The 26392-nt window shown below is 47.8% G+C and overlaps 1 protein-coding gene across 1 annotated transcript in view; it reads right to left on the bottom strand.

Moving 5' to 3' along the window:
• dock11 (dedicator of cytokinesis 11) overlaps nt 1-26392 on the bottom strand; it is a 75216-nt gene that overhangs the window by 43881 nt on the left and 4943 nt on the right. Inside the window, exons 2-21 of the mRNA XM_036547802.1 lie at nt 26193-26309; nt 23719-23808; nt 23479-23561; nt 23294-23360; nt 21285-21380; nt 20527-20661; nt 19083-19266; nt 15221-15300; nt 13942-14025; nt 13470-13610; nt 11359-11571; nt 8285-8407; nt 6851-6933; nt 6616-6738; nt 6311-6387; nt 5784-5968; nt 5131-5196; nt 3467-3559; nt 1326-1437; nt 483-604 (exon numbers count right to left, since the gene is read on the bottom strand). Coding sequence (XP_036403695.1) covers nt 483-604; nt 1326-1437; nt 3467-3559; nt 5131-5196; nt 5784-5968; nt 6311-6387; nt 6616-6738; nt 6851-6933; nt 8285-8407; nt 11359-11571; nt 13470-13610; nt 13942-14025; nt 15221-15300; nt 19083-19266; nt 20527-20661; nt 21285-21380; nt 23294-23360; nt 23479-23561; nt 23719-23808; nt 26193-26309 — 2274 coding nt within the window. The remainder of the gene's footprint in view (nt 1-482; nt 605-1325; nt 1438-3466; nt 3560-5130; nt 5197-5783; nt 5969-6310; nt 6388-6615; nt 6739-6850; nt 6934-8284; nt 8408-11358; nt 11572-13469; nt 13611-13941; nt 14026-15220; nt 15301-19082; nt 19267-20526; nt 20662-21284; nt 21381-23293; nt 23361-23478; nt 23562-23718; nt 23809-26192; nt 26310-26392) is intronic.

Below are 26392 nucleotides of genomic sequence, written 5' to 3'. Positions count from 1 at the left end.
CATTTCACACAATATGTTTGGCTTTCCTTCATGAGATGATGCATTTGCTCATTTATACAGATGCTGTATAATATTAATAAACGTTATGCGTTCTTTACAAAGGATTTAGAATACATTCTTAGAGTGTGACTGAGATTAGAGCGTGAAAGGCAGCCAGCGCTGTTCTCTGCCATGATTAAATCCAAAAAAAGGGTTTGGTCATATACAGCACACAAAAATCCACAGTCCCTCTAAGGCCTAGTCCATCTGACGCGTGACCACAGCGTCGACCTGGTCACAGGTGGGTATGATTCACGCACCGCTGGACTGGGAAGTCAAACAAAACTTTCCCTGGATTTCATTTTCAAACACCCGCAGACATAAAGTTTAACAGAGCTCAGAGCAGAGTTCAGATGGAGTAAGGGAAGGGAAAGTGTCCTTTTTCACAAAGCAGGTCTGGAGCCCTTGCCGGGTGAGGAGGAGGAGAGGAGGAGGAGACCCACCTTCTTGGCGTCTTGGCTCTTGTCCCACAGGTACCCCGGGGGCAGGGTGGCAGACACAGGCAGCTGCAGCTCTGAGGACTGCATCCGGCCCTCCTTCAGCAGCGGAGCCCAGGAGTAACCCACTGCCAGGAGAGAGGAGGTGTACACACTAATAACACACTGAGAGAGGAGTGTACACACTAATGACACACTGAGAGAGGAGTGTACACACTAATAACACACTGAGAGAGGAGTGTACACACTAATAACACACTGAGAGAGGAGTGTACACACTAATAACTGCTAAATAAATAAATGTAAATGTAAATGTAATAACACACTGAGAGAGGAGTGTACACACTAATAACACACTGAGAGAGAAGTGTACACACTAATAGCACACTGAGAGAGGAGTGTACACACTAATAACATACTATCTGGGGGAGAAGTGTACACACTAATAACACACTGAGAGAGGAGTGTACACACTAATAACACACTGAGAGAGGAGTGTACACACTAATAACACACTGAGAGAGAAGTGTACACACTAATAACACACTGAGAGAGGAGTGTACACACTAATAACACACTGAGAGAGAAGTGTACACACTAATAACACACTAAGAGAGGAGTGTACACACTAATAACATACTATCTGGGGAGAGTAATTACACACAAGCATTGTCATAGCTCACACACACTTATAAAACACACAAACACACATACACACACATCCGCTTCAGCTCACAAATACTTGACAGTGGTACAGTACACACAGCCACTACAGCTGGTAAAATACACACAGTTAATGCAGACAGAAGCAGGACTAGCACACGCTGGACCAGGTGAGGCCGGTCTTACCCAGAGACTCCACTCCCTCCCTCTTCTTGGTGCTGAACTCACAGCTGATGTGGTAGAAGGTGAACAGGATGTGATGCTTCTCGTGAATGTGGACAGGCAGCTCAATCTTAATCTGCAAACACACATAGTCAAGACTGCGTGCATCATGGGAAGCACAGCGCTGCCTTTAAATATTTGTACTGTATTTCAAATTTGAATAAACTTAGCTTAAAGGGGGTGCTCTGAATATGAACAAAGATATGACATCAGTAGCTCCAATGATGGCTGGAAAAGACACTCTCTATTGCTCTATAGAGAGTGCACTATCATTTCCACTCATACATACAGTGTAAGACTAAATGATCAAATTCAACCTTAGGCAATGACAAAAAAAATCGGAGGCTAAGAAAAGGGCAGAGAACAAAGATGTCCTTTTCTTTTAAATACAAAAGCGTTTTTTGTTCACATTAATTTTGCCACACTCTAGACTCTAGTCATGGGACAACACTGTACAGGCCTGCAGCACCTAACAGCAATACCAAAACTGGCCACCAGGGGGCATCAACAGGCAGTGATGAATGAAGAGAACATGTGGCATGTCTGCACCAGTACTATGTGTCAGAGATTCTGACTTGACTGTGAATGACATCATCAGCCTTGAGCCCTGCCCACAATATCCCACCCTTACTTCTTCACAGATAGTCATCAGTGATCAATCAATCAACCCTCTCCCTAAAACCCTGTATGCTAGTCAGATGGGTTGCAAGTAAAAAAGTGTCTTGGGTAAATTTTATAACAGAACTTTGAATCCAGGGAAAGCATTTGCCTTCGAGTGTATAATTCTATTTTATAAATAGCCGCTTCCTGAGCACCTCGGTGTGTCCTGCTAAAACTTTCCCATGTACACTCCTAAAAACAACTTCAAGCTCCAGTTAGACTCATATGAATCTAGAAGATGAAGCACTGCTGATTCCACAGGGAACTGTGAGGTGGAGACTGACGTTGCTTGACTCGGGAGACCCCCCCCACTGCGGTGGAAGCAGCAGAGGAGCAGAAATGTTCGGGGACGACCCTGACAAAAGCCATTTCGCATGCACCTACATCAGATTGCTGTGGGCGTGCAGGTCCCCAAACAGGGGGTAACGTGGGTTATAATCGCAGCATTAATCCCTACACACACACACTAGCACACACACACACACACTCACACACTCACACACACGCATGCACACACACACACACGCACACACACTGCACACACACTGCACACACACTGCACACACTCTCTCTGTTACACACACACACACACAAACACACACACACACACACACCGCGCACACACACACACACACACACACACACACACACGCACACACACACACACGCAGACAGACGCACCATATGGCCTGCTCTCTCAGACCTGCCTCAGCACGGCTGTCCTGGTTCCACCCCGCAGACTCCCCCCCGTCTCCCGTGCCTCCACGTCTGCCCTGAATGCCTGACCTGTGAGGTGTGGATAATCGCTCTCCCCCTGGCAGCCCGGGCCCGCAGCACGAGGTTACGGGATTAGAGTATGATGATGAGTGTGCAGAGGTACTCGGACACTCACTGCTACTCTCCCAAGCACCTCTGATTATTCACACCACTGGTTAACGTGTCCACCCTGCATCCCTGTTGGGTCTTTCCATCCGTTACACTCAACAAGCACCTGAAATGGCACCTAAGGCAGCCCTACAGGAAAACAAAACCCTAAGGAAGATCTGCCTAAGGTTTGCCTACACCAAGCATTAACAGATCAGCCTCGTTAGTGTGTTCACCTGGTGTCTGTCTCACACGTACAACTGAATGCTTTCCCTGAGTACCACCTTTGATTTCACACTTACAGCAAGTGTGTTAAACAATAACAGTAAGGGTACTTCCTGTACTGCTCTTTTACCAGAGAATACCTCAAGGTGTCCCGTAAAGTTTGGCTTTCTTTGGGAAGAAACCTTGTATTTTTGTATGTTATATTGTCCCATTCTCACGGCAACGTGACGAGCTGCGCTGTAAGAGATGAGGCTGTGTGCTGCCTTGGCTTGTTTCGGTTCGCAGAGACACGGCGAAGGAGGAATTTGGGGGTTTTTTTGTGGGGCGCCCTCGTCCTGGTTTTGCCGGTGACTCACCTCGTCATAAAACTCAGGGCTCTGGTTGTGGTGCAGGACAGCGGCGCAGGCGCTGGTGGTGAAGAGTGGCTCTCCCGGCTTTCCGTAGATACACTGAAACACAAACAGCCTGCATCACAACACTAGCAACGCGCCTAATGCTGCCTCACACACCGTCAGTGCCAAACGAGTGTGTTTCAGCTACAACAGGTAAGGCCTTGATGTAAAAAATCTAACAATAATCTTAAAATCAGAAGAACACCTACTTATATATAAATACAACATTCAATTACATCACACTTGGCAATACATTCACGCACACACATATATGCCTCTAAAAATTCCATAACGCACACTTGTTTGTGACATAACATTTGGTATTGCGTAGAAAAACCAAAACACAACGACATTGAGACACACACTCAGCCACAAATGGAAAAACACACTCAAATCGAAGATTCAAGATTTGTTCAGCATTCAAACGTGTAGAAACCTGTTATTTAGAAATTGAGAAAATGAAGCCAAGGTAAATGTTTATCTGTATCAGGCTGGGGGTTGACAGTTAAATGCTTACAGATTTCACCCACGCTGTTTCAACTTTCAAGCACTAAACAGATATGTGTGTCAACCGTGCGTATGACAGCGGACGGGTGCGGATGGTGTTTTGGTTGCGGCCCTGCAGGTTGGGGCGGCTGAGGGGGTTAAGGAGAGGCGGGAGGAGTCCGAGTGTGCCCAGAGACCAGCTGAGCCCCGCAAGCTTCTGCATGTGATGCAGATTTCCTGGCCAAAGCCCAGTATCATATCTCTGCCCTGCACGACACAGGCTGGGGAGGGGCAGAGGGGCCACAGACAGGGGTATCACAGGCTGGGGAGGGACAGAGGGGCCACAGACAGGGGTATCACAGGCTGGGGAGGGACAGAGGGGCCACAGACAGGGGTATCACAGGCTGGGGAGGGGCAATTAGAGAGAGTGTAGAGAGGAAACCCCGACAGCAGTTTGAAAAAGTAAAGACCGGAAACTCAGAGTGCAGTTTTTGGGGGTGGAGGGTATTTACGTGAGGGAAAGGAATGCAGCAAGCCACCACAGGGCGCCTCAGTCTGAACCATCGGCATCCCTGGGGCTGAAAAGCAGAGGATTGTGGGTAACGGAGGCACGTGCTGGAGCCTCGCGTGGCTGTCATTAATTCTGTTGGTCATTTCCTCCTCCTTGCATAACTCTAGGAACTCCAAACTTCCCCTGCGCTCTGATGAAACCGACGGTGAGGTGTGGCTCTGACCTTGGGCCTCCACAGACGCTAACGACTCTAAAGTCTCAGCAGCGAGAGCCTGGCTTTCTGTGGCTTCTGAAGAGGGAGTGTGCTACTGTACAGCGTGTGGAAGTGCTCCCAGCCCTGTTAAATCTTTTTTTTCCTCTCTGGTGGAAAAAATAACTCCAGAGCAGTTTTCCACCCACAAATATTTGGAGCTGCACTTACTGTTCTCGAGCTGTCTGCCGACACAGCGAGAGAGAGAGACAGACAACATTCGTTATTTCTGGCCTGCCAGCTGTAATGACCGGCTTTTATCTGATCCCTTCCCTCCCCTTTCAGAGAGGGCCTTGAGCTTTTGGGTAAGATTTGAGGACTGAGCGTAGCACAGCAGTTTCCTTACGGGCGGTAGCTTTTTAACTGTAACTCTGGACTCACCCTCAGGGGGACGGCGCCCTCTTCGTCCGAATCACGGAACTGCACGCATACGGCGATGTTCCTCGCCTGGAAAAAACATCCCACAGCTCAGTCACTTATTTACCTCCATGACCCTCTGACAAAAAGCCAGGTACATACACAAGTAAGAGTTTTACACTGCAGCCTGAAATAACATGGGAATATCATGTTTCTGTTTAAAAAAAGAGTTAAAGGTTTGTTTGGTAGGTGTGAGAATTTGGCTGGATGTAGTAACATTTTGCAGATGTGGGAGTTTGGGTGGACATAGAAACATTTTTTAGCAGCCTGGGAGATCCACTAACTTTTTTTGTGCGCTTGAACACGTTCAAATAAAGAGTGAGGTTCATTTTTAAGTACTGTATTTCTCTCTTACAATAAATGTAAATTGATTTCAATCTTGAAATGCATATAACCCATATTTTGATTATTCAAACAAAATCAATTCTGAAATCATTGGACAAAACACTGTCATCTCAAAAGAACATTTAAGTTGATGGAACCACAAATAGCGTTCTTCGGATTTCATCTGCCTTTCATTGAAAAAACATTTTCCACACATGATGTTTGCGTGGGTTATCGCATTTTTTCCAGGCCAGGCTGAAAGGAGAGGCCTTCCATGGGGGCTGGAGCTCTACCTTGGCAAAGGTCTTCTGGTTGTCGTACTTAAGCTGCAGGGGGTAGATGTAGAGGTGATGCTTGTACACGGTGAAGGGGTGGTTGTACTTGGCCTCCTCAGGGAGGAACTCGTCCGTTTCCACGGAGACCCTCTCGCACTGCTCCTCAAAGGGCTTGACGGGGATGTAGGAGGAGGTGACCGAATCTGAGGGGGGAGGCACCAGAGTGGACATTTATCCAAATAATGTCGCTGTACAAAGCCAGTTATCTTCTGATTTGCAAATACCCTCATTTGAAAGCCAGCTGGCAAAAACCGCAAGTAAAAGGAAGTCAAGATACAAAGCACTGAGCTGTAATATCATGCCAACTGCCTCTCCCTGCAACTGAAAGACACTGAAAGATAATGAAGGAGAGAGATAACGGAATGCATTAGTGGTCAGGATCTGCCGATGCTGGAGTGGAGCAACAAGGCATGCAGTGTATAGCACTCACACGCAGGGCTACAGGGGGTGTGAAATGGGGGTACCACCATAAAGAGGTTACGTACTGGAGAAATCTGGGGGTACACACTCGATGGTGACGTTCAGCTGCCCGGGAATAATCTGCAGCTTGCTCTTCTCTGGCCTGCAGGAAGAAGCAGGAAAAACACAGAGAATCAGTGTCTGTATATAAACACATACACACACACACTCGCACGCACATACACACACACACACACACACACACACACACACACACACACACACACGCACATGCACACACACGCACATGCACACACACTCACAGGCGCACACACTCACAGGCGCACACACACACACACACACACACACACACACATGCACACAGACTCACTTCTTGAGCTCTGCCAGCAGCTTCATGAGGTCTTCAGTGGAGATCTTACTGCTGTCCTGGCGGTACAGAGGGGAGAACTTCCCATCCATGTCCAGGCTCCCCTGGGCATCTTTAAACACCTGTCTGAACCACAGATAAACTGTTACACACCTGTCAGGAAACGTCAACAGACTAGCCCTTTTTGAGGGAGAACTCATTTCAGACCAGGGCTCAGGTTATAGGAGGTCACTCTTACTTGGCTGCCCAGGCGAAAGGCATCCGGTACTGGCCCAGGCGCTGGCACGTCTGCTTTGCAGCCTTCAGCACTTTCTGCGCAGTCTGCAGGAGCACACACAAATCACATTCTGCCTGTGTGACAAGAGAGAATGCTCCACACGACACTACAGCACAGAGCTACACACAGCGTCTCTGTCTCTATGGCAACGAGAGAGAGCACATGTACCACAGCACAGAGCTACACACAGCATCTCTGTCTCTACGGCAACGAGAGAGAGCACATGTACCACAGCACAGAGCTACACACAGCGTCTCTGTCTCTACGGCAACGAGAGAGAGCACATGTACCACAGCACAGAGCGACACACAGCATCTCTGTCTCTATGGCAACGAGAGAGAGCACATTTACCACAGCACAGAGCGACATACAGCAGCGTCTCTGTCTCTATGGCAACGAGAGAGAGCACATCTACCACAGCACAGAGCTACACACAGCATCTCTGTCTCTGTCCTTACAAGCACACACAACAGTCTCTGCCGTACAGCGCAATTCAGACAGGAGGAGCCAGACTGTAGAATCAATCAAAGTCAAAAGAGGCAAAAGAGCTCCTCTGGCTACGCTCGGATAAATTAATAACCCAGGGCACACCCTTGGCTCCCCATCAAAAACACATGCCAAACATCCATTTATGTCAATCAGTCTTCACAAGGCTACCTGGCTACAGGTGCTTTCTGACCCCACACAGCTGATTCAGGTTCACTGCACAAAACCCAAATATCAGCCAGTGGGGAACTTACAGTACAGCAAGTGAGAGAGCATCTATCTGAAGCAGCGCTGAGAAAAACTCCCTGGATGTGTAAGGCCATATGGCAGCACCAAACAGGGAAGGAATAATAAATACATATAATATATAAACACTCTCATGCTCCAGTTTTTAAATCCTGTGCTGGAACAGGCAACTAGGAAGTTCTGTGTGACATTCAGTCTGCAAAGAGTGCTACAAAAACCTGGGGAGTGAAACACAGTTACTGAACCTCACTCCCACCATCATGTGGAAAAAATGCAACTGATCTACATCCAGTGGTCTGGAGCAGTATATATGTATACAACAACCTGATAGAGTATGTTTAATGTGTTGGGTATACCCATCAAAACACCTCCCCTGGCTTTAATTTCCAAAAACCTACTGAACCTTAAAAGACAACTTCAAATGAATGTACTTCGTGTGAAGTCAAGTATCTGTAAATTTTTTTTCTCTCCAGAGAGCGACCACAGACGGCCTTGAAGAGGAAATGAAGGGAGCGGCCTTCGGCTCGCGTGATTGGTGCAGAGCGATGGGGCTCTCGTTGTGTGGGGGGGGGCTGTGGTCGGGGCCTCGGCCTGTCTGACGGCTTGTCGCTCTCTCCGCTCGCGGCGCGAGAGGGCGAGAGGGGGGCGGACGCGGTGGCGAACCTTGCTGACGTCGGAGGTCTTGATGTAGGGCTCAGCACAATGTGTGATCCCATTCTGCAGCACCTTCTCCACGCGGGCCACCAGGAAGATGTCGGCGTGCGGGTTGGTCACTGAGAATATCCCCTGCAGGTCAGGATGGGGAGGCGGTTAGGGGGTGGGGAAATAGAGAACACAAATCTATTTAGAGAGATCTGATTCTGACACACTTTACTGCAAAAGCACAACAGCGGTACACCTTTTATATATCTGTGCAGCCATGAGCTGAGTTTACATCTCTACGGTACCAGAGCTGTGAACGTTTTACATCTGTAAGGTACCAGAGCCGTGCGCTTTGTATATCTCTTGGCTGTGGTTCGAGGTTTTGCCTTCCACGGCCACGCCTGTACAGGAACCTCAAACAGCCCTGGAACTATTTTAGGGACAAAGAGGTGAGGTCAACCACTGCTTATTTAAACTAACTGTCACACAAACACAGATGCATCAAAAAACGCTCTCTCTCTAACCGAGAAACCTAGCTGACAGAGAGGCAGGGAGACATTAGTGACAGTGAACCCTGTGATAGCATTACAGTGCTATTAGCATGGGGTGGTTGCGGGGTTGGGGGTTCAAATCCGAGGATGACAGTTTCTGTACCCTTTAGCTTAATTGCTGCAGCTCCAGCAGTACAAATGGGTTACATAATCAGTAAGACGTAAAATTGTAAGACTTCTAATTAATTATTAAATGGACTGATGAATAAATAACATGGATCAATAACTGGGAGAAGTACTGTACAGTGGCACACAGCTGACATCATCCTTAAAATTATCCCTGACTTTATACTGGGTTTTGGGAATCTACTACCGCAGGTTTGGTTTCTAAGAACCCTGATAAAGAGCATAAGAACTGTAGCTACAGCCAGCTGCTCACAGGTTGAAGGCTGAACCACTCAACGTTGATCTACAATCAGTGCTCAGACGAGAGCAGAGCTTTGGAGCGTAGGTGTTGGTGTACATTCACATTTGCTCATTTGGCAGCACTCTCATCCACGGTAAGTCACAGGAAGTCCATTCAGAAGGGTTAGGCAAGTAGCTGCACAGAGACTGAATCATTCGTTCCATCCCTGGAAAACACAGCCGAAGCGCCGCTCTAGACGACACAGAAACACACCGCCATTGCACCCGGGGTCCAGAACACGCCCTGTGTGACGAACCGGAGAGTAACGCCACATCATACCCTTTCCGAAAACCACCCGGCGCCTGGCCTCCCTCCTGCCCTACGCTGTGCTGTTAGCGTCACAGATACACGTCATGTTTCCAGCGTGGGAGCGGAAGCCCAGCACCCGGGGGGGGGCCTGTTAGAGCAGCTGATCCAGCAGACAGTGCCCCTGCAGCTGAGCAAAGCGGCTAACCCCAGGGGGGAGGGGCGGGGGGGGGCACCTTCCCCAGACCTGTAAATCACACCAAACGCTCTAACGCTAATGCTAATTGGGAACAGACTGCCCATGCGCGCACACACACACACACACACACACACACACACACACGCACATACTCACACACACACACTCTCTGCTGGTCCCATCTGGAAGAGCTTAATCCAAGTGCTGATGCTAACGCTAACAGAGAGGGAGCTAACGATTCACACTGAAGCAGATGCTATGCGCAGCGTTCCAAGGGAATGCTTCCACTGGAAAAAAAGAAAAAGGATTCTGGGCACTGATCAGAGATCAGTACTGCTGGAGGCTACGGGGATTGAGGGAGAACTGTGGAATGTCACCAAAGCTTAGCACAACACACCCCTCGGCTGCCAAAGAAACACTATACCTCAGCTTGGGTTATTCCTGTTTTTAATATCATAAACCTTCAAGCACTAATAAGTGTTCATATTGAAGGAGCCGGGCTGAGGAGGAGGAGGAGTGATTTATTTTCGGGGCTCAGCAAGATCCACCCTGACTCTGCACAATATCGGCAGTGTGAAGGTGACTGGTCAGACGGATGCCCCCATGACCACCCACCCCCTGGATCCCCCCGAACACACGTGTAAACATGGGACATGCCTGTACACGGTTTCAGCACATTCACATGACCCCGAGGCTGGGGAGCGCAAATGAGAAAATTGCTCAGCTGGCTGCAGTTTTCCGTTAGCAGCGGCAGCGGCGGCAGCAGCGGGGAGAGGCACAGTGACGCGTGGTATCTGACACTCCATCGACCTGCAGAGTCCCCAGGGACAGGGCAGCACACGCACACACACACACACACACGCACACACACACACACGCACGCACACACACGCACGCACACACACGCACGCACACACACACACACACACACACACACACACACACACACACACACAATGCGTGCTGGGAAATGCATGCAGAGGCATTTTACCCCCCCACCCTCATTTACAGGAGGCATTTCTGCTTATGTTGGGTAAACCATTCTCAGGACCCAACACTATGTAGCTATGTGAACTACACGGGTGCTGTAAATATTTCTGCAAGTGCGTGTGCTGATTTTATAGTGAATTTGCGGGACAAAGAAGAATATATCATAAAAGAATGTGCCATAAAAATTTACATAATAATCATAATTGGACACAGCTGTTTTTTTAAATTGACATTAAATGGAATAAATGTGTTTTAGAACATTGTTTCAGTCATTTCAGCCTGTTTCACTGTCAGTCTCTACTCTCAGATTCACTGGGGTTTTCTTACTCTTAAAGGTGACTTAACTGTCCCCTCCACACACCATCACTTTATAAAGCAAAGCAAGCATAATGGGTCTACCCATAAAACTGCACTGCAGTCATACCAATAAAGCAGTCAGGAACTCAACCAGGACTGCCTCAGTGAGTTTCCATCTCTATAAGTCATTAATATGGACATGTATGTAATGATAAGTTCAAAGTCTCATTAAATACATACACAAGTGATAAGTTCTAAGTAGCCCTGGATACACAGCAGTTTACTCTACCTGTGTGGAGAGGCCAGTGCAGGTGAGGGTGTGTGGTACCTGTGTGGAGAGGCCAGCGCAGGTGAGGGTGTGTGGTACCTGTGTGGAGAGGCCAGCGCAGGTGAGGGTGTGTGGTACCTGTGTGGGGAAACGCAGAAGCGACTCGGACACTCTCTGGAGGATGGGCAGTCCGTTGCCCCCGGTGCCGTCGGTGTCTGAACCTGCCTGGACGGAGCTCTCCGCCAGCATCTCCCGGACGCAGGGAGGGTTCAGGTCCACGTGGAAATCGGCCGAGATCTTGCAGCTCTTTGCCACGTCGAACAGGGCCAGGCTGATGAAGAAGGGCTCCACCTGAACACAGACACAGGTGCGAGCTCCAATCACTGACCAATCACCAGTCCTTCTACAGGCCGTCATTACATATCTGAAACCTGACTGAAAGGAAAATAGAGGTATGTGCTTGGTCAGATTTTATAACTGCTGCACAGAAGTAATAAATAAAAGAGATTTCCCTCTCCATTCCTGTCTGGTTTGGCTGCTGAGTTGTGGTTGCTACTGAAGTTTTTGAGGAGTTAGGGAGTTTTTAGGATTGTTTGGTTTTTAGGGAATTTTTGGTTCAACAGCAGAGGAACAAAACTTTCAACATCAAGCACAGCCTTGTTACCCCTGATAGAGCCTGTATCTCTATCTCTACCACTAGATAGAAGCTTGTTCGTATAGCTGTTTAGGGAGATGCAGTTCCAATCTCATCTCCAATTCTGGACCTCACCCAAATCCAGCTCATCTATCCAAAGATAAACCACTCCTTTGTGCATCAGTCCACAAATGTTTTTTTTTTCCCCTAATTACTGCCAAACAGCACATGGGCAAGCCCAGCTCCATCTGGGAAACATTACGTACAGTACACTATATCTCCGCTGGAGGGTCAGAACATGCATAAGCCGATGCCCGATAGCATCCCTGCTCCACCCTTTCAAACTGCGCAGTGGCTATGGAGATGTACATCACTCTGTTCCTGTCTCGAAGTAAGTGATTCCAAACAAACAGCACTTGAAAGAATCAGCACTCTGCCAAAAAAGCTTTTTTCATCTCGGAGCACGGTGCTGTCTGGTGTCCAAAATTCATTAGATGCCCTTCCTCATCAATTTGTTAAGGTAAAATGAATATATTAAGGGATATGTGGTGGCACTACTCAGTAAATTGGAAACACTTCAATATTCTGCACAGGAAGTAAGTAATTATCTACGCTAGCAGCACAAAAAGTTCCAGCGCTCCACCTTAGGCACGCTCTGTCTTGCAAAAACTGTCTTGCATAAATGTCCAAATTCCACGTGTGAATCGATACACTCACCAGCCTTAATGCTCCAGCTAACAGTCTCTTACAGCTTTGGTAATGCTTTGGTGATGCTACACAGCCTAGGGCTCAGGTCAGAGGTCACTCATATGCGGTGAGGTCAGAGGGCACGCAGACGCAGTGCGGTCAGAGGGCACGCAGACGCAGTGCGGTCAGAGGGCACGCAGACACGGAGAGGTCAGAGGGCACGCAGACGCAGGGAGGTAAGAGGGCACGCAGACGCAGTGCGGTCAGAGGGCACACAGACGCAGTGCGGTCAGAGGGCACGCAGACACGGAGAGGTCAGAGGGCACGCAGACGCAGGGAGGTAAGAGGGCACGCAGACGCAGGGAGGTCAGAGGGCACACAGACGCAGGGAGGTCAGAGGGCACGCAGACGCAGGGAGGTCAGAGGGCACGCAGACGCAGTGCGGTCAGAGGGCACGCAGACACGGAGAGGTCAGAGGGCACGCAGACGCAGGGAGGTAAGAGGGCACGCAGACGCAGGGAGGTCAGAGGGCACACAGACGCAGGGAGGTCAGAGGGCACGCAGACACGGAGAGGTCAGAGGGCACGCAGACGCAGGGAGGTAAGAGGGCACGCAGACGCAGGGAGGTCAGAGGGCACACAGACGCAGGGAGGTCAGAGGGCACGCAGACGCAGGGAGGTCAGAGGGCACGCAGATGCAGTGCGGTCAGAGGGCACGCAGACACGGTGAGGTCAGAGGGCACACAGACGCAGGGAGGTCAGAGGGCACGCAGACGCAGGGAGGTCAGAGGGCACGCAGACGCAGGGAGGTCAGAGGGCACGCAGACACGGTGAGGTCAGAGGGCACACAGACACGGAGAGGTCAGAGGGCACGCAGACGCAGGGAGGTCAGAGGGCACACAGACGCAGGGAGGTCAGAGGGCACGCACGTTTGTCAGGACACCGTCGTTCTTCTCGCTGACGCAGCCCTGCAGGGAGAACGTCAGGTCGTGACAGCTGACCATGATGCGCCGGCCGAACCGCTCCTCGAATGGCTTGACATCTGGCTCGATGCCTGAGAAGTCCAGTTTCTATTGGGTACAAGGAAAGAAAACTGCATTACCCACAAGCCTTTGCTAAATTACTATATCAGCTGTTCCACGGATTATACGGATTGATGAATCTGCACAGTACAAAAGAGCCCTGATGCTCTTACACCTAAATGTCTGACCGGGTGTCCGTGCCGCCATGTCTCCAAGAATGCTGCCATCTTAGTTCACAACACATGAAAAGCAAAACCCAGAAATATCAAAAAAAACTGTTGCTAAACAGTTGAAACCTCTGTTATTGTTTAAAATATTGCATTTAAAATGGCATCGGGGAAAGGTTAGGTTAAAACAGTGTGTGGCATGCATCGCTCACCTGTGTTTCAGGGTCCAGTGAAAACAGCTTGTGTCTCCCTTCATTCCGGTTGATTTTATTGAGCTGGTCTGTCTCCCTGGCATACTGAAAAAAAGAACAAGGATGGGAGAATGTTCCAGGCCAAGCTTTTAAGCTTCATTGTTTTTCATGCTGAACATAATTCAGCTTCTGACATGTTAAAGGAGACCCTGAGATGTGAGGAGAAAACCACCCCAGCGATGATGGACAGTAAAAAGCTCTTAACAAGCAGAGAGGTCTCTTTCTGCCTGTGCTGCAGCCAGATAAAAGACACCAGGAAAGCCAGGTGGTCTCTGAGGTAATACAGAAACACAGCTGGCTTTAAAGTACGAATGAACACGCAAACACACACACACACACACACGCACACAAACATACACATACACACACACAGACACACACACATGCACACACACATGCACACACACATGCACACACACGCACACACAAACACATGCATACAGGCACACACACACACACACACACACACACACACGTAGACATGGTGTATTTTGAACTGAGCTCCATGTTTGATCAGGTCAGCTGTTGTGGCAGATAACAAAGCCGAGGATGAATACTTTGACATCGAGACTACAGAACCCATCACCTTTGATACTTACATGACTGCTTTACATTTTACGTGTCCTGAATGGCCAAGAAAAAAGTGAACCTGAGTTACATACAGTATATGTTGAGGAAATCACCCACTACAGGTGAAGTCTTTTCCACAGGAAAATGCTAGACCTGACTATAAATAACTCTGACATGTAAATATGTGCGCTAGAATGACTAACACATGTCTGTCTGTGAAGTACAGGCAGAGATGCTCTCTTCTGCTTCTGACACCCCCCCCCCTTTCAGACAGCATGAAGAATGAAGTGTTCCTGCCTTCTTAGGGATATTCACTATGACAGAGATAGAGAGCTGTCCTCACTGGTACTCCTTTCTTGGGACAGGAATGATATAAAGGTTTTCTTTTTTATCTGGCAAGTAACTCAGAACATCTTTTCTCTTTCTTCTTAAACAGAGCACTGGGCTTTAGTGTTCTCCTTCTCTCTGAGAGACCAGATGCCCCAAATGCCCCCATTAACAGCTTCCTAACAAGACGTCATAAAGAGACAAGGTCAAGCTAGAGGAAGAAGAAAAGGCTATGATCCTTTCGGGTAGAACAGAATGTCTTTGTTAGTGGTAGGTCACGGGTGGCCCTCCTAGCCCTTGACTTGTGACCTTTGACCCTGAGCCCTCCTTCCTCACTGGGTACCTTTGTGAGTTCTGGATGTAGGCTCCTTCCAAGGCTCTCCATCACGGTCTCCGCTTTCCCCTGACTACTGGCGTCCTCATCTGAGAGAGAGAGGGAGAGAGGGAGAGAGGGAGAGAAGGAGAGAGAGAGAGAGAGAGGGAGAGAGGGAGAGAGGGAGAGAAGGTGAGAGGGAAAGAAGGAGAGAGGGAGAAAGGGAGAGAGGGAGAGAAGGAGAGAGGGAGAGAAGGAAAGAAGGAGAGAGGCAGAAAGGGAGAGAGGGAGAGAAGGAGAGAGAGAAAGTCGTGAGCTGGGAGGCCTTCATGCAATCCAGTAGGCCAGGCCCCTAACCCTAACCGTAACCCTAACCCTAAATTTCCAATGTCATCAACACATCCTAGGCCCAGATTTCACCCGACCACAATGGGCTTTGCTTTGAACAACAGTCCTGAGCAGTTTTACCTTTTTTCACAAGTTTCCCAAACACATTTGTTGTTAAATTTCAGTGAGAACTGATCTCAAAGTGTTAACTAAATAACGTCACATTCATACATTTTAATTGGTCACAAAAAGGTAAAGAGAAAACGTGTTGCGGTTAGGCTGCATGGCTCCATAGTTTCCCAGAGCAACGTGTTGACGCATTGTTTTGATTCATGGCGCTGAAGAAAAACCACCACGACAAATCTTTGCACACAATGACACTTTTCGCCACTCAGACACCAGCAGGCAAAAATGTTTGACTGTGCTCTCTCATCGAAGTGTTTCTCTAAAGCCGTTTTCATTGCTAGTCTATACTCAGAGGTATGGATCATGCAGTATTTGAATGCGAGTTGCTGGGTTATGCTTTACAGGGCAGAGGGCAGCCTTTCTCCTTATTTTTGAGGATTTTTGGTCACAGTTCAACACTTCCTCTCCATCTCCACCCCGCTCCTGATTCCACTGCGGGGGGTGAGGGGAGGGTGGAGAGGATTTTCTGAAACCCCTCCACCCTTTTCAGCACGCCACAAGCAAACACTTCCTTCGAACCACGGTCTGGGAGATCGGTTATGCTGGCAGAGTACAAACACCCCACAGGGAGGCATTCCACATTGTCCACATAGACAATGAACTTTATGCACCCACACACGGACACACAAACATCTCCTCCCTCACAAATGCACACGCACACACATGCATGCACACACAAGCACATACACACGCACACACAAGCACACAAATAAACGAATGCACAAATGAAATAAAAACCATAACATCTATACATCCCAACCCAACCACATGCACACCAAAGCACAAATACAGATACACACACACACATACACACACACACACATACACACAAGCATGTGTGCAAACATGCATGCACATACATACGCAAACACAAGCACACAAATAAACGAATGCACAAATGAAATAAAAACCATAACATCTATACATCCCAACCCAACCACATGCACACCAAAGCACAAATACAGATACATACACACACACACACACACACACAAACACATACACACATCCTGACACAAAATCACAACCACACCTCAAACCCAAACGCGCGCACACACACACAAACACCACCTCCCTCACACACATGCTAAACACACAGCTTCAAACAGAAGCACACTCCCACAAAAACAGTCCCAGTGATGCTATAAAGCTGGACCTGCCTCTTTTTTTCTGACAGATAGGAAATTCAGAGTTCAAAAGTTCACAATGATTTCCTGCCAACACAAACAAGTGAAAACCTGGAGGGAAAACAAGTGTGCTACCGAAATATCACATTGAGAGACTGAGAGTTTATGAACAACGCCTACAGAGAGGCCTGAGGTGTATGTATGTGCGTAAAAATGAATCTAGTGCGTGGTTTAACCGGTCATGGGAAAAAGCCCTGGGATACGAGCTTGTAATGTGGAGGGTGGGTAGGAAACAGCTGACTGACGCAGGGACGGGGGCAGCAGTGTGGAGCTGGAGTCAGGGCACTGGACCCTGGATGCTGATCCAGAGGGCTGTAAGTTCGAACCCTGGGCTGCTGGAGCTGTATCTCTGAGCCAGACACTTCATCCTCAACTTCATCTTAAAAGCAGCTGTGGATAACCTGACCACAGTAACCTGCCCTAGATAACAGGCAGGCACGTAAACCTGGCTGCTACGGTATAAACTCCCTGCGGTAAAAACTTGTAACTTGCCCTGGATGCTAGGCATGCGCTCAGACAGCGCATTGTGACATCACTGTCATACACAGCCTCAGACAGCGCATTGTGACATCACTGTCATGCGAATTTGAAAAAACCTGACCATCCCTGCAGAAAAATCTCCAACGTAACGGATCGCTCTACCGTGGACAACGGCACACAGCCTCCCGGTTCTGCAGCGGCTGTTAGGGGCCTCAGACAGATCAATCCCCCTTTAATCTTTGGAATGTTTACTGTCCACTAAAGGGATAATCTCAGGGCCCTGGTTAGCACAGCACCCCCAAAGGGAAATTAGCGCCACTGATGTCACGAATGTTTGCTGTGAAATTGCGTGTGTAAGCCGAATAATTTCCAAACATAATTTCCTCTTTTCAGTTGCCACAGATCGTGACTCTCCAAGCAAATAAAAGACACAATGCAACACAACATACTGTAAAGTGTGTAAAGTTGATTGAGGCGAGGTGTGTGTGTATGTGTGTGCTTATATGTGGGGGGGGGGGGGGGGGGGGGGTGTGTGGACAGTGAGGCAAGAGGGATGGCTGTACATTGTAAAGGCAGAAAGACCAGCATACTGCGAGGTATACACACGATTGGTTTCATGACTGATTTTTGTGGACAGTAACTTATGCATGTGGAGTGACGTATCTGGGGAGACTGAGCTACATGTGTGGGGTGAGCGGTCTATGGGAATAGTACACGCGTAGAGTACACGCGTAGAGTACAATATCTGTGTGGAATGAGGCATGTGTATATGGACTGAGGTGTGGCATGAAGAATATATGGATGTATGAAAAAAGTATATGGGAGTGTGGCGTCCGTGTGGTATGAGGCATACTTGTGAAATATGGCATGAGTACAGACCATGGAATATATGTGGAATGTGATGCAAGCACAGAGAGTACTACTGTATACAGTACCAGTCAAAAGTCTGGACACGCCTGGTTAAGATAATGGGAAGCATGCATGAAAAAGACATTTTGATCAACAGACTCAAGCTTACATGCTTGAATGCTTGAAATTTGTTTCTTAGACAAATATAAATAGTGAAGTTGATGCCTATATATGAACTTCTTTCCAAAAGAAAATTTAATTTTCAAATATTTTTGACTATGATAATATTTTTGACTATTTTGAGGAATCTAAAATATAAGAAAATATAAAACAGCATTGATTTGTATATAATACTTTTTTGGCCTCTGCATAATTCCATTTGTGCTATTTCATAGTTTAAAATGTGGAAAATAGAAAAAATAAAGAGAGAAAAGTGTGTCTAAGCGTTTGACTGGTACTGTATATGTGATATATGTGTGGAATATGGCATGTGTAGTGTAAGTGTGGTATATGTTGCATGTGTGGTATATTTAATATATTTGGTGGTATATGTAATATGTGTATGTAACATATGTGTACGTGTGGTATATGTAGTATATGGGGTGTATTTATGGCATATGTGGATCGTGTGTGTGGTATATGTGGTGCTCCTGTGGTATGTATGGTATATGTAGTGTAAGTGTGGCGTATGTGTGTGTGGTGTATGTGTGGTATATGTGGATGGTGTATGTGGTGTATATATGGTATATGTGGATCGTGTGTGTGGTATAGGTGGTGCTCCTGTGGTATGTATGGTATATGTAGGGTAAGTGTGGCGTGTGTGTGTGTGTGTGTGTGTGTGTGTGTGTGGTGTGAGCTCCTACCCAGGGCGCAGTCCAGCGGGTCGGCTCCGTTCCTCCTCTCCTGGCCGCCCTCAGTGCTGCTCTGCAAGGCCTGCCTCAGTGTGGCCACCCACTCCTCCATCTCCGCCTCGCTGTCCGCAGCCAGGAAGTGGCTGTAGCGTTCCTGCATCTTCAGCTCAAAGGCGTTCTTCCTCATCTTTGGGCACTGGAGAGGGGGATGGGGGGACTGGACACTTTAATCACTCTCTAACAGAGTGAGTCACTTCCTTTAAAGGCCTTGCGTATGCAAACTTTTGGTCCAGGCAGGAAGCTTATTACAGCACGCGCTTACTGTGATGTTGCTTTGCATACAGTAAAATGGAACCGCCATAAGGTGGCGGCTCCCAATTCTCCACTGTAAACCGCAACAAACTATCGTGTGGTCTGCAATTATGGATCCCAAATATTGGACCCAAATGTTTTCAGCAGCTCTGTTTTGGTTTCAATCATCAGCCATGACTCAGCTTTGTAAAGGCACTGAGAATAACAGCTGAATTAAATTAATGTATAAAGGAGCAATCAAGAAAAGGGACGTTCTGCATTTACATGGGGAGATGTGTGTGTGACCATGACAGGTGTTCACAACGTCGTTTCATTCACAGACAGTTCCAGTGACAGTAGTACGATGTGCATATGAAATGAGTTCATTCATTAATTACGCTGGGTCTTCGATCCAGGGTAGCCTGGCATGCTGTCCAGTTCTGACTGTAAAAGCGTACAGTGTCAAGAATCAACAGCCTCTCCAAACACCAGCTTTAACCATTTTTTTCCACATAATGGAAAAACTTCAACGCTAACAGCGAAAAGCTGAAAGCACTCCAGACCTGTCAAAAACACTGCAGCTGGGCAGGAAAAAGGATCTTTGTGTTCGTAACGATGTGTCCTGTGTCAGAAACTGCTGGCTGCTTTCTTGGGAAGTCTCTCCAGAGATATTCTGGATATTCGCACTGCCAATACGCAGCCAGCGAGATTTCAACATACCACTTTCTGTGCTATCCCAGGTCTGCTTTAGTGAATTTATTTCATGGTAAAAGTAGATATTTGTCAATATTCAGGAACAGTACAGTTACTTGTTTGAAAATGATCCCAATAACCATCTGCATTTTTGTAGATGTAACTACAGATTTATTCTGAATAAAGCAAAACTTCCCAGGCCAGAATACTCATAAATAATCATAAGCGCAGCAGCAGACACCTGGTCTTCACTAGAACTCTATAGCAGCGACAGGAAATGATGATTAGTGCTCTCTCAGCCTGGAAAGAATATCTTTGGACTTATGTCTCAGTGTACAGTACCACTGAGCTGAAGTGTTCTCAACCACTGTATATGTTGGATCATGGACTGGAGTCAAAGAAAGAGGTTCAAATTCGTCATTGCCTTCACAGAGAGGAACATCAGCAATCTAAAGATGGCGGAGCACCGTACCTGAACAACATCGATGCACGAGTCCAGGTAGATTGAACCTTTGGTCTCCTTGCAGTTCTTCTCATCCTTGTAAGAGTTGAGGATGTAGGAGCCATCTGGGAGCTGGGACAGGTAGAAGTACCGACGCTTGAAGGCCTGGAGAGAGAGACAGACTGACTTGAGATCAGCTGAATATAACACCATGGTGTTTGGGGCGGAGTCAATTCTCTCACCCCCTCAGCAGTGCTTCCATCCTCCATTTAAAAGGTTTCACTGTCAATCAATCCAAAGCAGAAAGTCCAAATGCCGGCAAATCTGCATTCTGAAAGCCTGCCAGGCTTTGGCATGAGACGGTTAAATCACATGAAATCTTCCCATTATTTAATAATATCAAGATAAAACGATAAAAAATTATGACTTCAGAAAATGAAAACCTCTGTGGTAAGCATTCAGAGTCAGGACTGAGGACAGACTTCACTGACAGAAACAGCAGACAGAAATCTTCACATCCCATTTTAATCCCATTCAAGCAACACTGCAGTATTTAAGATGTTTTGACTGAAAGTCTGTTTCACTATGTCATTCCATGAGTGTCTGAGCTGAGTTTTTTTTTTTTAACTGCACACAAAACCAGTTGCCCTGGTTACAATGAGTATCTGGCAGACAAAGACACGATAACTACAGTAATAACAGTCATTCTGTGCGTAGGAAGAAGGTGTGAAAATGAAGTCAGCTTGTGCAGTTGCATGTGATGACCGCAGAGCATGAGGGAGACTCACCCGCATGGATACAGACAGACTGCTGTTGATGTTGGCCTTCTGCAGCCAGCCCTGCTTCATCACACCTCCCCTCTGAGAGCAGAGTGATGACGAGTCCTGATACACACATAGACAGGAGGGTCACCATGATACACTCACACTCATACACACACACACACACACACACACACACACACACACACACACACACACACACACACACACAGGAGGGTCACCATGATACACTCACACTCATACACACACACACACACACACTCTCACACACACACAGGGGGGTCACCATGATACACTCACACTCATACACACACACACACACACACACAACGCACTCACGCAAACAAACAGGAGGAACACACACATATAGACACAGATACAAACACACGTGCACGCACACAGACACACATGCAGCCTCACACACACGCATGCATACACACACGCACACGTGTGCATACACGCAGACACATGCGCACACACACACTCGGCACTAGGCAAGTTCACCTCACTTGACATTTCATTCACCAGAAACAATTCATCAGCAGTAATTCATCATCATATATCACGGCAGGGCAGTCTCTCAGTGACCCCCTCAAATAGGAAATGGATATCATATTTCACTGGGACTGACAACACTGGCTGAATGTGATTCGTTATTTGCACCAAGTGTGGGCGCGCGCGCGCACACACACACACACACACGTGCGCACACACACACACGCGCACACACACACACGCGCACACACACACAAGGCTGAGCCGTTTCACCCCGGTTCACCCATCCCTTCACAGCAGACAAACGGCCGCTGCAGTGAGCAGCTCCTCACAGCTGTGGCATCGATAGACTGATGCAATGTGTGTACTGTAGGTCTGCTGAGGATAATTCCAGCTTTTCAGCGGTCCATAAAAGCTCCATTTTGCGTGTGCGTGTGCACGTGTGTGCGCGTGCATGAGCAGGCGAGTGTGTGTACACATGTATGTATGTGCGCGCGCATGTGTGTGTGTGGGCGTGTGTACGTGTGTGTGTACGTGTGTGTGTGTGCCTGTATGTACATGTGTGTGTGTGGGCGTGTGTATGTGTGTGTGTGTGTGTGTGTGCCTGTATGTACATGTGTGTGTGTGGGCGTGTGTATGTGTGTGTATGCGCCTGTGTGTGTGTGTACGTGTGTGTGCGCCTGTGTGTGTGTGTGTGTGCCTGTGTGTGTGTGTGTTTCTCTGACAGACCGATCTTGCGTAACTGCAGCAGCCTCTGTCCTCCTTGCTTGCTGTTTGTCCCATTGTGACAGCGCCTGAGTCTGCTTCTGTGCCACAATCCAATTAGAGGACTGCACTCTCCTCCCCTCATCTCTCTCTCCCCTCATCTCTCTCTCCCTCCCTCCCTCGCTTCATCCGGCCCCAAGAGATGAGGGGAAAATTCATGCCCGATACATCACACCCCCCAACACATATACCCCCCAAACACTGATTGCATTACCATTTATTAGTCCATATGGCTATTACTGTGCTCCGACAGGACCAGCAGAATAAACTTACAATACAGCCTCTCTGAGGAATTATTCATCATTTCAGGCATTAAACTGCCCTGTCAGAAACCTCTTCTCAGTTTGTACGGGAAAACTGAAGTTGCATAAAAGTATGAGTCCTTCTCAATGCGTGTAACAGTATATACTGTCCCCCTGTATCGCGGAGCAATGACGTTTCTCCCTGCAGCTGCGGAGCTTTCCTTCTGAATGCCTCCATATCTGGCCCAGCAGCCGATCTGGGCTATTTATAGCGCCCGACGGCTCGGATTTCAGTTAATGGCCCAGAGTACTGACTGCGGGGCCTCTGCCGGCTGCCGGTTGCGTTGTTTTTCAGACCCTTCTTCAGGGTGGGGGGAGTGGGGAGGGGCTGCTTCGCACAGTGGTCGCATGGGAATGAGGGCCACTAGTGGCCCGGATGGGTGTGACAGATGGATCAGCAGCGGCAGCCAATCACAGCACTTCCCACAAATCCCCGTGGCCCCTGAACCCTACCTCGTCCTTGGCATCCTCGTCCACCTCGAAAACGTGGTTCGGCAGCTTCTCTGTCTTCAGGCCTTTGCTGGAAACAGGGGGGAACAGAAATGGACTGTCAGCACCTCGAAATTCACCAAGAGGTCCGGCGATGGTAACGAGCCAACTCGGCGTCCCGCGGGGAGGGAACGGTCCCACCGACTCACCTCGGCAGCATGCGGAAGTCTCCGGAGTACGCCTCGTATTTGTAGTTGATGACCTGCCAGTCGGAGTTGTACATCTTGATGCACTGCCGATCAAACAAAAACACTGTTAGCAACATGGCTAAACATCACCTTCCGTTTAAAATTACGCCGCAGAGCCGTGACCTCAGGGGCGCCTCGCTCTGTCATTGCGTTTGACTGTAATAAGCAACCGGAGGCTCTCCTCCCCGTGCCGTACTGTACCTCTTTGGCAAACAGGCTCCTGGCCTCCCGCTCGGCATTCTGGGGTACGGACGGAAAGACTGTCCTCCTCTGCCGCGAAATCTGAGCCTCCTGCAAGAACACAGATTCACACACACCCTTTCACGTGGGGACACAGGCCTCGCCGCAGTCCGAGCGTCAAACGCAGGGTCAGATTTGACGCTCAGACTCGGGGCAAAGGGCTTTGTGGTGAGGCTGAACTGGGCCTTAGCACGAGGAGGGTAGCGTAGCCTCCACTCCAGACAGACGGCTCGCACCAGGCCCCTGAATGCTCCTCATGTCGTTCCTCATGACTTTGTAAACATGCCACTTAATCGGTGCTGGATTTCCACTGCATTTTAAAATGTCAAACGTGGTACCATAATCTTTATAAGGGAATAAATGCAGAGAGATTTACTTGTCTGAATGCAGTCTGCCCCTATTGCATTATCTGCTGATTGAATTCTGTTGCTAAGCATGGACTGATACACACAGTGTACACACACACACACACACACACACACACACACAGTGCTGGTCTGTCAGTGCACAGTACAGACAGACTGTTGTCAGCACGGCTGTAGCTACCATTCTGGACCTCATGCCTGACCTTGGTCATGTTCCGTGAGAAAGTCTTGCTCATTAGATTGATCCGGGTCGGTTCACGTGCATTGTTGACAAAACTATGTCATAACAATAGGGGGAAAGGAAACCGCGCACGCTTAACTAATTGGGCTTCCAAGGCCGGGGCCAAATGCTTTTTCAAAATTCATTTTTTATGAGTAACATCACTCCCAAGACGGTGTTACCGTGATCTTTAGAACACGTCTATGCAAAGTCCATATTCAAATATCATCCATTCATATGCAACAATGAGGCCTTTATGTACATGTCACTCTAAGGAGACTGCACATGACTGATGATCAAAAGACACAGGATTAATTTTCAGAAAAGAAACAGTAAATTATTGGATGTGTAACTGTCTACAGATGGGTAAGTCTGTCATTCTTTTGACAGCCATGGTACATTAATCCAATTATAAACAATCCTGTTCTGGTAAAATTGGATCTCTTCATTTCTTGCACTGGAGAGCACCCAAATTAACAGATTTTCCTTTGATTCAAGCTTTTGTTTTCTGAGCTGGAAAATATCTTTCTTCTAATTAAATTGTACCACATCCCCTCAATGTAGCACTAACTGACATACAATCAACCTGAGAAATGAAAGTTTTAGATTTACTTGGGACAAAGTAAAATGGAAAATGACAATCAGGACAATTACCGAAATTAAATTATATCAATGTGATTATGCGTGGAACATTTTGTAGCTAATTTACACTTCAAATAAAACCATGGCATGAGGGATGTAACATTATATTTGTAATCTCGGTTTATGCCCATTTTCAGCCAAGATGAAACGCATCCATGAAGCAGCTCGCACAAAACGTTCGTGTTCAGTCTCGTCCTGTTTTTTCAGGGCTTCAGTCCATCCTCCCAGCTGCATGACTTTGCACAAAGATAATACGCATGATTGCACACAGCAGGGCACATCTGAACTCAAACTTAACTAATTCTGATCTTTTTTGAAAACTTGCCTGTCATAAAACCATTAGTTGCATGTGCACAGCACCATTAGCTAAATTCATTAGGCAGCAGTGGGCAGCAGTGGTAAGGAGCAGGGCTCGTAACCGAAAGGTTGCTGGTTTGATTCCACGCTGGGATAATGCTGTTGTACCCTTGGGCAGGGTAGTTAACCCACAATTACCTCAATACATATCCAGCTGTATCAATAGATACAATTGTAACCTATGTAAATCACTCTCGATAAGAGTGGTTGCTAAACGACAATAATGTAATGTTATACGCAGTTTTAAATACAGTATCTTTCTGTTTTAACACGCTACAGTAAAAACTCCAGACACACATGTAATGTAAGTTATGTAAGCTATGTGCATGCAGTGCATATCCAAACAGGATATGGCTCGGACTAGCATATGGATCAGGTAAGTCATACAGTCAGAGATATGGAGCATAAACGCATATGGATTGGATACAGTGAGTTAGATCTTTGGATTGAGTAGGCTGTAAGGATCAAACATGACAGATCAGGTAGGCTTATGGGTCAGGTTAACATTTGGGCCAAGTAGATATATGGATTAGGTAGGCAACAGCATATTCTGTAAATCAGGGAGGGTATACAGAAAAGGCAGACATGCATATGACAACTACATGTATATAGACAGGATAAGCCACATACATCAGGTAGACCTTTGGGTCAGGCTGACTTTTGGATCAGGTGGACATGCGGACCAGGGAGATGTATGGATTGGGTATGCTACAGTATATAGATCAGGAAGGTCATATAGAAAAGGCAGACGTGCATATGAGCATATGCTGACTATATTGACAGGTTAAGATGTATGGATCAGGTAGATGTGTTGGGGATGGGGGTGACGCAGAGACGATGCTGTGACCCACCGAGACGTCATCCACAGGGCAGAGCAGGAGGTCACGGTGCGGGTCGCTGTGGATCTGCGCCTTCCTCTGGAACACCACGCTCTCGTAATCCAGCGGCTCGATGATTTTTGGCTGCTCCTGACAGGCGAAAAAAACAAGGTCCAGATGTGAGCGGAACCCCCGAGCTCCAAAAAAAAAAAAAACAGGAGAGACGTCTCCCG

This window comes from Megalops cyprinoides, chromosome 16, assembly GCF_013368585.1.
Source record: "Megalops cyprinoides isolate fMegCyp1 chromosome 16, fMegCyp1.pri, whole genome shotgun sequence".
Lineage (NCBI taxonomy): Eukaryota > Metazoa > Chordata > Actinopteri > Elopiformes > Megalopidae > Megalops > Megalops cyprinoides.
The sequence above is the reverse complement of the archived record's forward strand: the minus strand, read 5'-3'. Positions and strand labels throughout refer to the sequence as shown.